The following is a 17,816-nucleotide window of genomic DNA, read 5'->3' as shown; positions in this document are numbered from 1 at the left end:
TGCAGTTTTCAGGGTTAACTTAATCGGCATATATTCTTTATGACGAAAAGGCTTATTTCAAGAAAAATACGTATCTTCAAGCTCAAGCTAGGGGGCAATCGGGAATGAAATGGACTGTGGACGACAACAGAATTGAGCCCTGGTTAGGACAACGCGGGTGCCCACAAACACCTGGGTGTCTTCGCGCTGGGCCCAGACGGGGGCTCGTTAGTCAATATAACGCCTACGCCCGTCCTGCTTAGTGCCCACCCTTCAAGAGCCGCCCTGAGCGGGGCACAGAAACGCAGGGTGGCCGCGACCTGCCCCTGCCCCCACAACCCTGCCAGGTCACAGGTCAGAGATCACAGGTGACAGGCAGGAAGTGCAAGTCCCCTTCCGGCTTAGTGGCTGCCTCTGCGGGCCTGGGGGGGGAGGTGGGCGGAAGTGACATGGGCTGAACACCAGGCATGTGGACGTGAGCCCCGTCTGCCCACCAGGCACGTGGCTGGTACACCCTCGCGGCTAGAGAGTCCCTACTGGAGACAGGTCCAGGGTCACATGCGCCCCACAGGGTCTCGGGGTTAAAGGAAACCATGCAGGCCAGCCCACTGGGCCCCGACCCGCAGCCAGCAGGGGGCGGGGAGCGGGGGGGCACCCCGGAGGTGCCAGGCCCCACATCCAGACCCGTGGGAACCAGCAGGTGCCAAGCCTGAGGGCCCCCGAGTGCAAGGAGACCCCTGGGCTCCGCCGGGGCCACGGGGGAAAGTCTACAGGGTCCCAGCATACGGCACAGCACGAAACCAACGCAAATAAAACGGAGAGAGAAAATAAAATTCCCTCCCAAAATCATTCAGCAGCTGAAAGGAAAGAAGTTCACTCTGAAAACCCCCAAACTAGTAGCCTCAAAAATGCAGCAAAGCAATCTTAAATACACACAGGCAATGTAAGGAGAAAGAAATCATGAGGAAAAGGACGAGAGACACAAAGGAGCCAAGTAAGATACACATGAAGTAACAGGGACTCCAGGACTAAAAGGAACAAGGAAAGGAGGCTGAGTAACTGAACAACGGGAGAAAACATCCCTCACGTAGGAAGACCTGAGCCTGCAGCTGAGGCCCACTGCGTTCCTGACCCCAGGCAAAGGGAGTTACAGGCGATACCTTGTCTGTGCCAGGAAACGAGAGGACAGGGCAGTGACACCCACAGAACAAGAGACAATGACCACAGCAGCAAAAGCTCCCTCGTCCTGAGAACCATGGAGGACACCTGAGTATGACCGGAAGCAGCCAGTCCCCCACCTACACACCCGTCTAAGGGGGCAATAAGGAATGACAGAGCAGGCCTGAGACAAAGCAAACCGCTGTGTGGTGCGCAGCGACCGCAAGATGAGAACCTCTACGTGACCGTGCATGTGATGGAAAGGCTAAGTCAGGATTTCTGCACCCAGGGCAAACACAAGGACTAACAACAGCCGAGAACTAAATCCCCCAAACAACTCAAACCAGGAGTGGGGAGCGAGGAGGGCAAATACTGCAAAGGTCACATCTTATGGGTTGTGGGTAAGGGCAGAGAGATGGGAAATAGGGCGATCTCGTTATGGAAATAATGCATCTTGGTGGTAAAGAGGGTAGAGGAATACACTAAAATAGCAAAGAAAATGTTTCTAATTCTGGGAGCAGGGAAGGGAAGGTAACCATTTGTGGAACAGAAATGGGAGGGATCAGAAATGAGCAAAGGAGGAGAGGGTGATAAACGGCAACCTGATCAAAGCAGCAAAGCTGGGGAAAACAGAGACCACAGTATGAAATATCGACACCAGATGTGAAGGAATGAGGAAGGAGAAAGTCACGGATGTCAACCCTTACACTGAACGGAGACAGACTGGATCCCTCCGTCAGGGACAGAGACCGTAAGACTGGGTTAAAAAAAGAAAAAGCAAACCCCAGCTAAATACTGCATGTAAGAAGAACACTTAAAATTCTTAAAATGATGAAGAAGAATTGAAAATGAAAGGGAAAGCAAAGATACCAAGCAATGCAAGCTAAAAACCAAAAACCAATGGTAGTAACAGAAAGTATGACATTTGCTGTCAGACAAGGAATTGTCCAGAGGAGGAACTAAACGGATAAAGAAGGTATTGTGTGATGATGAAAAGCATAATTTACAAAGAAGATGTAACCGTCATAAACTCCACATCTACCAAAGCATATAGTGGCTAAATACATAAACAAAAGCCGTGAGAAATACAGGAGGAAGCGTCAAGGAAATGCAGATCAAAACCGTAAGGACTTATCACCTCACACTTGTCGGGATGGCGATTTCCAAAAAAGACAAAAGACAAGTGCTGGCGAGGATGTGGAGCAACTGGAACCCTCGTGCACTGTTGGTGGGAATGCAAACTGGTGTAGCCGCTGTGGAGAACAGCATGGAGGGTCCTCAAAACAGTTAAAAATAAAACTACCTGATGATCCAGCAATCCTACTACTGGAAAGAGAGAGAGAAAGAGAGAGATCTCCAAAATAATTGAAATCAGAATCTTGACGAGATCTGAGCTCTCCATGTTCGCTGCAGCACTATTCAGAATAGATAAGATGTGGAAGCAACCTAAATGTCCACTGACAGATGAATGGATAGAGAAAATGTGGTCTATACACACCACAGAATACCACTCAGCCTTAAAAAAGGGGATTCTGCAACATGCACCAGCACGGACGGACCTTGAGGATGTCACGCTAAGTGAAACAAGCTACCTTCAGAAAGACAAATACTTCATGACTGATTACACGCACATGAGGCATCTAAAATAATGAAATTCATAAAACCAAAGACCGGGACGGTGGTGACCAGGGGCTGCTGGGCAGGGATGGCGAGCTGTGATGAACAGGAACAGAGTTTCAGTGAAGCGGGATGAACAAGCCCCGGAGACCTGCTGCCCAGCAGCACGGCACCTGCGATCAACAGTGATCCATTGCACACTTGGAATTGGAGAGGATGGATCTCATGATGTCATGATGTGTTCCTACCACACACACACAGAATTTTAAGGAAAAACAAATACAAGAGAAATTTATTGATAAAAAAATAAAATGAAGTGGGAACGTTCAAAACACATCTTTCAGAACTGAACAGACCTAGTGACAAAACACAAAGACCTAAAGAACTGGAGAACACAGTCAATAAACTTGACTTTAAGAGATACCCATACAACCAGACAACTCTCCAAAACAGAGCATACACTTTCCGTCAGTGAAACTTTTTAAAATCAGTCGTGAACTCAGAGTTTGAAAATTTCTAAACTTAGAGATTTACTGGCCACATTTCCCAATCAGTATCTGATAAAATTAGATATAATAAAAACATACTTATAAATTAAGAAGCACACTCGCAGATAACCTTTGCCTCAAGAGGAAAGTAAAGAAATTGTTATCTGGAAACAGTACAGAGGGGGACTTCACGACAAAGCTTTGTGCAGAGGAAAATATACAGCCGTAAGTGCTTTTGCTGTTAAAGAAGAAAAAAGAACAAGTGACACATTTTCAGAAGTTAGAAAAATAATAATAAAATACATCAAAATAATGTTAAAAGATAAACCTAATAAAGGTTAAAAATAAAAATAATAAAATTGAAAACAAAAACTAGAAGAAAGGAAATCTACAATCTGGTTATTTTAAATGATCATCAATACAGACTAACCTCATATGATCCTAATTCAGAAAATAGAAAGCAAAGGTCAACATACTAACAACTGGAAAAGAGCAAAACCAAACTCAACACACTGTAGTCAGTCTCAGAGCTTTAAATAGGTTCTGCAGTCTGAATGGCAGAGCCCAACATGTAAAGCGCCCACCTGACACCCCACTGCATCTCCAACATGCGTCTCAAACTCAGCACTTCTGAACCGAATTCCGGACATCGTTCCCCAGAACGCACGTGTCCCAGGTCCCGTCCTCCCAGGGAGGGCTACTCTGTGGACACTTCCTGCAGAGCTGTCCTTGATGTCTCTCTCTTTCTCTCACACCCACGTCCGACCGGTCAGCAAATCCTGTGGGCTTGTCCTCAAAATAGATCTAGAATCCAACCACTTACCACCCCCGTGGCTGCCACCAGCCGCGGGGTCTTCATAGCGGCCTCCGACCTGGTCCTGCTCCTGCCCTCTCTGCACGGCAGTCTGTCCCCAGCGCCCCGCAGGAGCCAGAGGCTGCCTCCCCTCTGAAGACCACCCTGGCACCCAGAGTCCCCTGACCCGGTCATTTCCTCTCCTGCTGCCCCACCCCGCCCAGCCCCCTCCACCTGGCCCCAGCCACACCGGCCTCCTGGACTCTCCTGCCTCAGGGTCCTCTCACCTGTCATGGGGATGCTCCGTCTCCAGCTGAGCTGACTTGTTCACGTCCTTCAGCTTTTTACTCAAAGGCGACCTTTCCCGAGGCCATCTGCGGCCACTCTACTTAAAATTCCAACACGCCCCAGACCCTTCAAGCCCCCTCCTTCTCTACTTTTTTTTCTTTTTCACACCTAGCACTGGAATGGAAACTCCAAAAAATGAAAGGCTTCTGCATCTTGCTTAGTGCCGTAGCCCAATGCCGCAGGCACTTCCCAGCGCATCTGGGCACTTAGTAAATATCTGTTGAGTGAATGGACCAGCAAATGACTGAATACAGAAGAGATGAAAAGAATATAAGAGAACTCTACATGCAGCTCTATAGAAACAAGTTAGAAAAGGCAACAAAACGGAAGATTTCCTAACAAAATATAATTTATAAAACTGGTCCAAGTTCTTTTCCTTTTTTAACTAGACGGGTTCACATTTTTATCTCACCTTTAAAGAACAGAAAATCTAGGTGTTATTTAAATTATTCCAAGCTATAGAAAAAGATTTTTTTAACTCTCCAATTCGTTTTAAAAAATCAGAAGACAAACTCTAGGTAAAACAGGAACGGAGGGAACTCACATGATAAACTTGAAAAAAATTGAACAAAATTCAGATCCACACATACAAGGGTCTCTTATGAACAAACACAAACGACCCAGTAGAAGATGTGCAGAGTATACGAAGAGTCACCAACAGCCAAATTTTAATGGGAAACAAACATTTAAAAAGAGGTTCAAAATCACCAGTAGTGAGTGAAGTGAGAATTAAAGTCCCCGTGAAATACCACTCTGTAATCATTCAATTACCCTCAGACTGGTAACAGTCAAAGTAGCTGCAACATCCAGGCGGGACGAGGGCCGACGTCTTCCTGCCCTGTTGGTGGGTGTGAATTCACAGCCCTTCTGGAGAGCAGTGTGGCGGCAGCCCTGAAGGTGCCAACACACCCCTCACCTCAGCAGCCCAGCTCCTGGGAACCCATCCCGCGAGGGACAGAAAGCACTGCTGAGGAAGGACAGATGTTTATAGGATTTGGGGGGCGGCTGATTACCTGACAGTGAATCCACACCACGGAACACCACGCAGCTACTTACAAGAGCGAACTCAAATCAGACCAACTGCTGGGGAGGGGTTTCCAAGAGGCACTGATGAAAAAAATTTGTATGGAACTATTTCTGTAACATGAAAAGACCCCCAAACTCTACAACATGTATATGTGCCTGTGTGTGCGTGCACACGCGCATGCGCGCGCACACGTGTGAGTGTTATCGAGAAACAAGGAAGGGTAAACCCCAAGCTATTAACATGGGTTTACTGGGGACAAAGAAGGGGAAAGTGTAAACAAACAGATAAACAAATACACAAATGACTTATTAGAGAGGTCTGTATATAAACATAACAATAGAATGGGAAGCAGCTCTTCCAACTCGAGTCCACTCAGGATCGCTGGAGAGCAAGGAGGTCTGTGCATGAAAAGCTGTCATTGCCAAGCGCTGGCCCCCTCCCACACTGCCGAAGGTGGAGACCCAGGGCTGGGCCCCCCTTTGCCGCAGAATGCACAATGACAGGGCATTTAGCGCAAAGAGGCCTGGCACTTCTGGTGCCAGACTTCTGGTACCAAGCTGAGAGGAGGTACTAAAACGATAAAAGATAAAAGAACCAGGTTCCCCTTTTACTGTTTGAGAAGCAGGGGATGAAGCCAAGGCCTCAGAGGCAGCAGACCCAAGGAACATGGCAGAGACACAGGGTTTAGAAGAGAGATGGCAAGACACTTTCCATCCCTACAGAGTCAGTGACACACGCAGCCTCCGGCCTTGGGATGTGCCCAAGGGCTCCACGTCCACACAGGACGGCAGAGCCAAGAGCAGGCAGCAGGCAGCAGTGTGCTGAAACGCATGAGCGTGAGGCCGGAGCAAAAAGGGGCTTCCAGGAGCTGTACGCGCAGCCCACCCCAAGGGCTGGCCCCAGGCAGAAATCCCAGTACCAGGGCGCTGTACTTCCTACTGTCGGGTGGACGCACACGGGGCTGGCTTACTTGGGGGTGGGGGCGGTAGGGAAGGAGGGAAGCCGAGGCGACAGGGAGGGAGGGGGCGCGCATTCCGCGCGCAGTCACAGGCCCACCGAGACTCACCCACAGCACAGAGGTCTGCAAAACGGTCCTCCCCCTCCTCCGCGTGGATCAGGTCGTTCCGGCTCTTCTTGGTGGCTGCTCTCTTCAACACTGCTTTAAACAAAGGGTGGGAGGGGGCGGCATGAGTCCGGGCCTCCAGATGACCTGCCTCAGGGCTGGGCGGTGCCAGGAACCGGCAGCCTTTCCAGATCTCTCCTGAAGCTGAGGCTAAGGGAAGGCAGGACGATGCCTGGCCCCCATGGGCCCCTCTCGGTCTTCAGAGCAAAAGGGACAAAGGGATTTTGAGGTTGGGTCCTGCCTGTCCTTCTCTCCACGATGATGCCCACAGGGAAGGCCTGGCTACCATGGAGACCAGGAAACCTCCATGTGGGACAGGGACAGGGCTGCAGCCGGCTGCCCCAACGGCCCACACTCCAAGGCCAGGTGAGACCAGAGAGGTCAGGTCAAGGCCGCAGAGGGGCCAGCACAGACTGCTCAAGACCCCAGGTGTGGGCCCAGGTGTGGCCCCAGGTGTGGGCCCAGGTGAGACCGCAACATGCGTGGCCATGCTGTCTGGCCCCGTCCTGAGCAGCAGGTGTGAAGAGAGAGCAGCCTTCCTGCCACCGGGGCTGTGCTGGCCCCCGTCCCTGCCCCCGTGGCCCCAGGCTGTGCTAGGGGTCTTTCTACAGCAATCTGGGGGCATCTCCCTGAGCCCTGCGGACAGATACAGCTTGGATTAAACCAGCACTTTTCAAGCTTGTAGAAGCAGCGCTGTCCAACAGAACTTTCTATGATGACTTGAAACGGGCCGAGACTGAGGAGCTGGACTTTCACTTTTGTTTCACTGTAACATACGCACCTGCAAGCTCACACTGTCACGTGTCAGCTGTCAGCGGCCACGCTGGAAAACCCAGCTCTCAGCACAGGCTCCCGTGACCCCCAGGCTGAGCCCACTGCCCGCGATGCCCACTCTGGTCCATGGCACGCAGCCCCCCAGGAGCGGGCAGCTGACCCTCCCAGCGCCTGCCTCCAGAAAGGCCCCGCCCAGGACCATGGTAAGCGACCAACGTGCAGGCACCTGGCTGAGCAGAGGGCATCATGCTTCACATGCAAGCGTGCACACGTGTCACTGCCCGCCCAGCCACCAAAGCCCCGTGGCCAGGCAAGGAGTGCGCACAGCGGTCACCTACCATCGAGAGGGGACTTCTCCTCTGCGTTCTTGTCCTCCTCGGCCAGCATAACTTCCTCTGTGAGTGAGACACAGCCTCAGGCCAGAGCCCTCCTGTCCCCACCCCTGACCAGGGCTCGTCCCCCAGGAACACAGCAGGAAGGAGGTGAGACCCTGCCTTCTCGGCCCTCACGCTTCCCGAAGCCGGCAGGGCCCGTGGCTGAGCTTGTCCCACCGACACACACTCCTTGATGGGGCCCACAGACAGCGCCCTGGGAAGAGGGCCTGGCTTGCTCCACCTCACAAGTCGCCCTCCCGAGGGCAGCCCCCCGCCCCAGGTGAGCTCGGTCCTGGGAGGGTCCGGGGAGGAGGAGCCAGCAAAGGCCAGGCCAGGAGCACCACGCAGCCCTGTCCTCACCGGCCTTGAAGATCCACTCCAGGTACCCGTTGAGCTCCCGCTCGATCTGCTGCTGCCGGCGGAGCTTCAGAAAGGCCCGGCGGTTCTCCACCCGCTCGCGCTCCTTGGCGAACTCCCTGTGATGGGCGAGGCCGCAGCAGGAAGCAGAGCAGGTGGGTGTGAGCATGCCCCCAGGCTCCCCGTGTGCGGCCAGAGGCACAGGGACTCAGGAGGAGGCCAGGACGGGGGAAGCAGGCCACGGGCCACCCCTCCGGGTACCTCCATCACTCGGCCTTTCCCCACCTCCCCAGCACTTAACAGGCCCAGGTGAGCCCTCCCTCCTCAGGCTCCTGCAGCTCGTAGGGACAGCGCCTCCGCGCCCAGAGAGGGGCTCCAGAGGGCAGGGACAATTCCACCTCCCCCTGGCCTAGAGCAGGCCTGGGCATGCACCCTCCGAGTGCCGGGCCCTGTCATCTGGACAGACGCGCTACAGAGAGCTTCTGGACAACAATCCCCCAGAGCAGAGCTTCCACTTTGTTTCTTCTGCTGGTTCAGACCCAGAGCCTTTGCTAGAAGGAGGGACGGGCAGGCACTGGATCGGCTCAGGGCAGCCAGAGATGACAGGGAGACATTCTAGAATCACCCAGGTCCTCAGCAAACCACTGAGGCTCTCCTGCCCTCCTGGGCCCCCAGCACCACAGCCCGTCTCCCAGCCAAGCTTAGAAGTCAGGAGGCTCAAAAGGCCGGAAGGAAGCCATTCACACACACGGGCACAAGAGCGCGTGCCCGCGCACAGACCTTAGCTCAGGTCCCCAGAGGGCAGGCAGGCACACCCTCAGGGCAAAACAGCTATGCCTGTTCTCTGCCAGGAGAGCGAGCGGCTGTCTCTCCCGCAGGAGAAGCAGCTTCTGGGCTTGGCAGAGGGGGCGGGCCCGGCAGGCCTGGCTCCTGTCACGCAGCCACGGTGAGAGGGAGAGCTTGGCTCCGACCAGGATGGACCCCAAGCCTGAGACTGGTGTCCACCAGGGCCTGAGCTGCTGCAACCCTGGCAATGAGAGGAGACGGCTCCCACCTGGACCTCTCACCAAGTCCGGAATCTGCAGGAACGCGGGGACCCTCGCGGTCTCCCCACCAGGCCAGCGCCATCAACCACACCGGAGGGCAGGAGGGCCTGGGGGTGGCAGTGGGGCGTGACCATACTGCCCGGTTGGCCGAGAGCTGCCAGCAGAAACTCGCTGCAGTGACCAAGGCCTGGCCGCCGGGCAGCCACCGCTCAGGAGGTGGCTGGCTGTGGCCCGCCCTCCCCAGGCTTTGGCCCCACTGGGAGGAAGAGCTGCGAGAGGAACCACCGATTCTGCTTCTCTGGGCACTGGGAGGGTGAGAGCCCGGGGCGTGGCAGGGAGCAAGGCTGAACCAGCTCCAGGCTGGCCGGTCGGCAGCCCTCCTCCAGATGGGCACATGTCGTGTGCTGACCACTGGCCTGAGGGGCCGCGCAGTCTCCAGCCTCCCCAGGGCTGGCAGAGAACCCTGGGGCCCCGCTGCTGGAGCTGGAGGCCAGAGGGAGGGCTCAGCTGAGCTCATTAGGAAAATCAGCCCGTATCGGCTGGTCCCCAGAGGCAAGGATGCCCGCAGCTTGGGGCAGGGCTGGGAAACACGAAGTTCGGGGCCCCTCACCCAGTCTCCGCTGCCACCCCTGCTTCTTTCTCACGTTCTCCGGAGTAAGCTTGAGCAGGGCCCACTCGTGTCCCGCCAGCCTCCCCGCCACACGGCCCAGCACGGGGCCCGCCCTCCTCACGAGTCTGGCCCCCGGCCAAGCTCCCACATCTAGCAGCCCCAGCTCTGAGCATCGCAGACACCACACCTTCTGTGCCTCCGCCCCAACAATTCTCTGCCTGGGAGACGCTCCCCTCTCCTTTGCCAAGCTCATTCCTGGTCCCCTCTGGGCCTCAGCTGAGCTGCCCCTTCCCCAGGAGCCTTCTCTGAGCCCCAGGCCTCCCTTGGCTTCCCCATCCCAGCTCGGACCACAGCTCCCCCCGCCGCCCCGACTAGGAGTTCTCATCGGCCCCCTGAGCTGTGGGCCTGCCTGCTCCCGGTGGAGGTGCTTACAAAGACACACTGCTAACAGTCAGAGTCTCACAGGAGGGGCCGAGGCAGGAACACGTGCCAGAGCCAGGGCACAGAGCCCTTGGGCCCAGCCACTGTCCTCTCTGCGGCTGTTCCTTTCCAGACCAATATGATAGCTGCCCCCTGAGTCACGACCTCAGGAGCCTTGGGCCTGAGCAGGAATCTTCAAGGCGGGTGGAATGGAAACTTTCCCCTCCAGCCCTACAGGGAATCTGATGCTCGGGTGGGCGCAGGGAGGCAGGCCAGCCCAATGCCCTCTCCCTCTGTCTACACAGCTTCCTCGGCCCCAGACAAGGGCAGGAGCCCCAAATACGAGCCCTGGTTGTTCCCTGAAGCCAACAGCACTTCCTTGGTCCTCGGCCCGATGCGGGACAGGAGGGCACTCTGGGCCACAGGTGTGCCACACCTCACTACCCATGTAGGTAGGAAGCACCTTTCTCCAGGAGGGACCCCAGCGCTGCATCCTCCCTTGTCTTCTGCTGGAGGTCAGCAGGGACAGGTGACCAGAGAGGCGAGGCAAGCCAGGGGTCAGGGCTGGGCTGGAGACCCAAGGCCGCTCCATTCCTTCTCCAGTGTCACACAGAAGGGCTCTCTTGTCCCCAGGGCTGCTCAGAAACCGCACCACGAACCCAGATAAGAGGCAGCAGCAGCCCCTCCCCTGACTCAGAGGCCGGGGTGAAGGCCAAGAGCTAGGGGTAAGGAGGCCAGGGCCAGGGACCACCAAGGGAGAGGTCAGAATGGCAGCGCCAAGGACAGGCTGGCTAGAGCTCAGGACGCTGGGAGTGACCGTCCCGGGCCAGGCCGAGCCTCGCCTCCCCCACCACACAGGCCGTGTCCAGTCCCATCCGCCCCTCCCCGGCCTGCGAACACAGAGGTAGCACACAGCCGCATGGCCTCTTACCCCGAGAGCACGCCCAGCACCAGGTTGAGCATGAAGAAGGAGCCGATGATGATGAGGGGCAGGAAGTAGAGCCAGTTCCAGGTGTTGCCAGCCGCATCGTTGGTCTGGAAGCAAGAGGAGATGTGCAGGACGGTGGGCAGGACAGAGCCCTGGCCACAGAAGCTCCCCGGCCCTTCTCACACACCGGCAGAGTCCGAGTGCAGGCGGGTCCAGACAGGTAATCCAGGCAGGACCCACCATCACGCCTGCCTGCCCTTGCCCCACAGAGCCCCCCTCTGGGGCTGGGGCCCCCAAAGGACCCAGGAGCTTCATGCTCCTTGAAAAGGAGCCCAGGAGTAGCCCCAGGGGGCCAAGGGCTGCCCCAGGTATCCCGCCTGGACACCTCCCCTCTGCTTCCCAGGCTGCTGGACACACCAGGCAGCTCCAAAGACATTCCTCCTTTGTGAAGCCCACGGACCCCAAGGCCCAAGTCCGATCTTCCTTTTGTCTCCTGCAGTTTCCACAGCTCAGAGCAGTAAGCCCTGTGCCGCATTCCCCCGTCAACGGCAAGCCCACAGGTCCCCAGGGAAGAGCTGGGCCTAAGACAGAACCCAGCACCAGGGCCTGGTCTAAATAACCAAATGCAAAAGGTCTTCCCAGACCTTTTGATTTTTAGAGCACAGCCCACAGAAGGGTGAGGCCCTCTGAGTCCAATTCATTTCCACTGCTGTTTTGTTCTCAGGGGCCCCCCGTCGACCCAGCTGAGAGGGATGGAGAGCCTCTTTCTCCCCGCGAGTCTGGCGCTAGAAGTGAACCAAGAGGGGTGGGTGTTGTGGGCAGGTGACCACCCGGCCCCTCTGCTCCTCTCTTCAGGGGCGGCTCACAAGCCAAGGGCCAGGGCCCTGAGCAGGAGAGAGGCAGGAAGACGGCCTGGCACTGCCCTGAGGCTGGGGCTGATCTCCAGTGCTGCTGTCGGAATTCCTGCCCTCCAGCGTCTGCTGGCCTAGGCAGGTTTGCGGACTCTACCCCTGCAAGTCCTGAGTCCCCTGGACTGCCTGCCACTTGTGGCTTCTGATTCCCGGACACTGATTCCAGGCTGGCCGCTGAGACCCCAGGCCTTGACCAGAATAGACACTCAGACCCCCAGCTCTACGTTTGCAGTGTTCCCAGACCACACCCCTGCCAGCCCCACACGCAACTCCGGCCAACGGGCTAAGATGGCCACCAAAGCCGCTCACCTCCCCGAAGGGCACCCTCCAAACCTGCCTCCTTCTGGGAAAAAGGAGAGATGTGCTCCCCTCACCTACTCGAGGACTTGGCTCCTGCAGTCTCCCTCTGATGGACCGTTCCCATCAGTAGCCAAAGCAAAAACAAGACAAAACAAACAAGGACTCGCACTTCTGGGAAGATGGAGTGGACATACTCTTCCCTATTTCTCCCATTGAGTACAACTAACAGCCTGGACATTACATCTAGAGCAAATATATATTTCTCCGAAGACTCTGAAAAGTGGAGAAAAGAAGGCAGATGAGCTGGGACCTCTGGACCCATGGTGAGTTCCCTGTGTTTTTGTTTTGTTTTTGCCTCATATATCCCAGACCTGGGGCTTTTAAAGCCTACAACCTGGAAATGCCAAGAGACACAGACAAAAAATACACCAAAAGCCAGCACTCTCTCTCTCTAACCAAAGGGCCAGGAAGGGGGCAAGGCAGACAATAACTGCACCACTCCAGCCAAACAGGGCGGAAAAAAACTGTGGTGAAACTTCCATCCCTGCCAGCAAAGACCCAGGAGGGAGCCTAGGCGACCACCCTCCCCAGACTGTAACGAGGTAACCAACCTCCCCACACTCCCAAACCACAGAGACGCCAGAGAACGACAAGCAGGGAGGTGGGACGTCCTCCTCGACAGATGGTTGATGAGGCCTCCATCCCACCCCACCTCTGTGGTATCAGTGGAGACACACGGGGAGCCTGGACTTCCACCCCCACGTGACAGTAATAAGACACACCACCCCCTCCCCACTGAGGTGCTGCCAGAAAGTCAGACTTTCACCACCACCCAGTACCGAGGCCACACCCCCACCCACCCACATAGTGGGCAGAGACCACGTGGAGAGCAGAAACGAGGTACACAAAACCTTCCCAACCAGGTAAGTATCCTAGAGGCAAGTGGGGAGCCAGAACTACCATCCCACTCAGCACTATGGAGAAGGCCCCCACAGTGTGTCAACAGAGGCCAGGTGGGGAAACTTTCCAGCCTTCTACTCCCACCTTGCAGTAGCAAGGAAGCAACCCCTGCTTCCAGTGACAGAATGGTCAGAGGAAGCCAGCTGAAACAGAGGGCTTAAGTCAGATCCAGGGTCCCAGGACACAATGCCAAAAATGTCCAGCTTTCAACTGACATTCACTTGCCATACCAAGAACCAGGAGGAACACAGACTGAACGAAAACAGACAGTCGACAGATGCTGCGATGGCTAATTCTACGTGTCAACTTGACTGGGCCATGCGGTGCCCAGATATCTAGCCAAACGTTATTCTGGGTGGTTCTGCAAGTGTGTTTTTGGATGATAAAGTAAAGCAGATTGCCCTCCATAATGTGGTGGACCACGTACAATCAGTTGAAGGCCTGAACAGAACAACAAACTGACCCTCTTCCAAGTAAGAGAAAATTCTCTATAAGAGAATTCAGACTTCATCTGTACCATTGGCACTATTGGGTCTCCAACTACTGGCTTTCAGACTGAAACTGCACCATAGCATCTCCTGGGTCTTGAGCCTGCCAGCCCAAGTTCACTGCAGATTTGCACTTGCCAGCCTCCATAATCACATGAGCCAATTCCTAATAATAAATCTCTTTTTTTTTTAATCTCTCTCTGTCTCACACACACACACACATCACACACACATGCTATTGGTTTTATTTCTCTGGAGAACCCTGCCTGATACAGATTGCCAACACTAAGATGACAGAGATGATAGAAGTATCTGACAAAGATTTTAAAGCAGCCACCATAAAAATGTTTCAGAGGGTAATTGTATACACACTTGAAACACATGAAAAAATAGGAAGTCTCAACAAAGAAATAGTATCATCAAATAAATAAAAGATACAAAGAAGAACAAAATGGAAAATTTAGAACTGAAAAATACAATAATCAAAATTAAAATCTCAATGGAAGGGCACAACAACAGAATAAAGACAACAAAGGAAAGAATCAGTAAGTGGTAAAAGAGAATAATAGAAATTATCCAATCTAAAAGAGAGAGAGAAAATAGACTTAAAAAACAAAAATCAAACAAGTAAGAAAAAACAGAGCAGAGCCTCAAGAACCTAGGGAACTAAGAGAGAATATTTGACATTCCTGTTTCAGAGTAGCAGAGTACAGGAGAAAGAAGAGAAGGCTGAACAGCATTCAAAGAAATGATAGCTGAAAAACTCCCAAATTTGGCAAGAGACATAAACCTACAGATTCAAGAAGCTGAGTGAATACCATACAGAATAAACTCAAAGAAATCCACACGACATTTCATTGTCAAACCACAGGAAACTAAAGGTAAATTAAAACTCTTGAAAGTGGCAAGAGAAAAAGGGCACCTTACTTACAAAGGGAAACAATTCAAAAGATTTCTCATCATAAAGTATGGAGGTCAGAATGAAGTGGCACAATACTTTTTAGGTTCTGAGAGAAAAAAAAACTGTCAACAGACACCTACACCCATCAAAAATATCCTTCAGGGATGAAGGGAACATCAAGACATTCTCACAATAAAAACAGGGAAACTGGGAGAATCTGTCACCCGCAGATCTACCCTAAGAGAATGACTAACGAAAGTCTCTAAGCAGAAAGGAAATGATTAAAAAAGGAATTGTTAACCATTAGGAAGGAAGAAAGAACAATGAAAAGAGTAAAAATAGGGGTAAATAGACTTTATTTGTCCTTTTGAGTTTCCTAAATCATGTTTGACAGTGGAAGCAAAACTTATAACACGCTATGATGTGGTTATAAACATATGTAGAGGAAATGTTTAAGATAATTGTATTACAAATGGGGGAGGGTAAAGAGATATAAAGAAGGTAGGGTGTATATACTTCACTTGAGCTGGTACAATTATGACACCAGTAGACTGGAATAAGATATAGAGCAACCACTAAAAGACCAAACAGAGATATACTCAAAAACAACTAGATAAATCAAAATGGAATTTTTTCAAAAGTTCAAGTAATACACAAGAAGGTAGGAAAAAGAAAACAAAGAAACAAAAAACAGAACAAACAGTAAACAAAAAATAAATAAATAAAATGGCAGATGTGGGCTCTAACATATCAATAATTACATTACATGTAAATGGTCTGAATACACCAATTAAAAGACAAAGATTGGCTAGTGACTTTAAAAACATGACCCACCTATGTTTTATCTATAAGAAATTCACTTCAAATATAACAATTTAGGTAGGTTGAAAGTGAAATATGGAAAAAGAAGTATCATATAAACATAAATCAAATTAAAACTGTAGGGCTTCCCTGGTGGCGCAGTGGTTGAGAATCTGCCTGCTAATGCAGGGGACACGGGTTCGAGCCCTGGTCTGGGAGGATCCCACACGCTGCGGAGCAACTAGGCCCGTGAGCCACAACTACTGAGCCTGCACGTCTGGAGCCTGTGCTCCGCAACAAGAGAGGCCGCCACAGTGAGAGGCCCACTCACCGCGATGAAGAGTGGCCCCCGCTCACCACAACTAGAGAAAGCCCTTGCACAGAAACGAAGACCCAACACAGCCAAAAATAAATTAATTAATTAATAAAACTCCTACCACCAACATCTTAAAAAAAAAAAATTAAAACTGTAGTGGCTATATTAATATCAGAAAATAAATATCAGACAAAGTAGACATCAGAACAAAAAAAATTTCACTAGAGACACAGAGGAACATATACAGGTTTCCCCCACTATTTGAAAGCAGTGCGTTCCTGTGAAACCTTTCCTAAGCCACAAAGGCATAAAGCAAAGAAACAATCACCATAGGACACATCAGCTAACACATACAGAAAATAAGATAAAACACAGATGCTCACAGATACAACAGAGCTATGGCAATATGATGCTGAGACGCTGAGTGTAGCTCCCAGGGAAGGAGCTTGGCGGTGCCACTCTTGCTGCTTGGGGTGCACACTGCCTTTAGAATGGCTCACCGTAAAGCAAATGTTGAACACTATTTTCTCTTTTCACCTTTTTCATAAAAGCATAAATCTTCCACGGATTTCTTTTGGTTAGTGGAAACAGGTATTAATGTAGGTCTTTCATAAAAGTGAAGTGGTATTAAGAGAACTTTTGAAAAGTGGGGGATACATTATAGCGATAAAAGGGTAAATTCATCAAGAAGACATAGCAATTCTAAATGTGTACATGCCTAACAAATGAGCTATAACATCTGTGGAGCAAAAACTGAGAGAACTGAAAGGAGAGACAGACAAATGCACAATTACAGCTGGAAACTTCAACACCTCTCTCTCAAAAATTGATAAGACAACTAGACAGAAAATCAGCAAGGATATAAAAGAGCTCGCCATCATCCAACAGGGTGTATAATTGACATTTATACACATAATACACAACAACACATTATATACACATTCTTTTCAAGTGTCCACAAGACATATATGAAAACAGACCATGTCCTGAGCCATAAAACAAGTCTCAATAAATTTAAAAGAACTGAATTGTTTTCAAATTTAGTGTATCCTCTAACCATAATAGAATCAAACCAGAGACAAATAACAGAAATACAATAGAAAACTCTCCAAACACAAAGTAAACAAACAATTCTAAATAATCCATGGATCAAAGAGGAAGTCTCAAGGGAAATTTAAAAATACATTGAACTGAATGAAAATGAAAATACAAGATATCAAATTTGAAAGACACAGCTAAAGCAGTTCTGAAAAGGAAATTTATAGCACTAAGTACATACATTACAAAAGAGGGAAAGTCTCAAATCACTAATCTAAACTTCCACCACAAGCAAAGGAAGGGCAAAACAAACCCAAATCAAGTAGAAGAAAGTAAACAGTAAAGATAAATGCAGAAATCAACAAAGTTGAAAATGCAAACAATAGAAAAAATCAATTTTTGAAAAAGTTTGTTCTTTGCAAAAAGTTAAATTGACATACCTCTGGCAATACTGACTAAGAAAAAAAGAGAGAAGACACAACTTATCAATATCAACAATGAAACAGGGGATTTCACTACAGGACCAACAAACATCAAAAGGATAATGAAGGAATACTGCAAACAACTCTCTATACATTTGACAACATGGATGAAATGGATCAATTTCTCCAAAAACACAAACTACTACAACTCACCCAATACAAAATAGGTAAATAGTCCAATAACTATTGAGGAAAGTGATATTGTGATTTTAAAACTTCCCGTACAAAAGGACAGACACATTGGTCAATGAAATAGAATTGATGATCTATAAATACACCCTTACACTTATGATGAGTTGATTTTTTTAACAAGGGTGCCAAGCCAATTCAATGGGGAAAGGATAGTCTTTTCAACAAATGGTGCTGGGACAAGTGGATATCCACAGGCCAAAGAATGAAATTGGATCCCTACCTCACGCCACATACAAAAATTAAATCAAAATGGATCATAGACCTAAATATTACCAGCCAAAATGAGAAAACATAGGAGTAAATTTTCATGACTTTGATTAGGTAATGGACTCTTAGATACTACACCAAAAGTACAAAGTGAAAACAAAAACAGAAAAAAATGGAC

General features: G+C 50.8%; 1 protein-coding gene across 3 annotated transcripts in view; it reads right to left on the bottom strand.

The window, feature by feature from the left end:
- CACNA1B (calcium voltage-gated channel subunit alpha1 B) overlaps positions 1–17,816 on the bottom strand; it is a gene marked incomplete at its 3' end in the record, with an annotated part of 192,444 nt that overhangs the window by 124,720 nt on the left and 49,908 nt on the right. For all 3 annotated transcript variants that reach the window (XM_079927741.1, XM_079927742.1, XM_079927743.1), the window contains exons 7-10: positions 11,046–11,149; positions 8,042–8,157; positions 7,646–7,702; positions 6,477–6,566 (exon numbers count right to left, since the gene is read on the bottom strand). In XM_079927741.1, the coding sequence (XP_079783867.1) occupies positions 6,477–6,566; positions 7,646–7,702; positions 8,042–8,157; positions 11,046–11,149 (367 nt within the window). The remainder of the gene's footprint in view (positions 1–6,476; positions 6,567–7,645; positions 7,703–8,041; positions 8,158–11,045; positions 11,150–17,816) is intronic.

Source organism: Stenella coeruleoalba, assembly GCF_951394435.1.
Source record: "Stenella coeruleoalba genome assembly, chromosome: 7".
In the NCBI taxonomy this organism is placed as follows: domain Eukaryota; kingdom Metazoa; phylum Chordata; class Mammalia; order Artiodactyla; family Delphinidae; genus Stenella; species Stenella coeruleoalba.
Note: the sequence above shows the minus strand (reverse complement) of the source record. Positions and strands in the feature narration are given on the sequence as shown.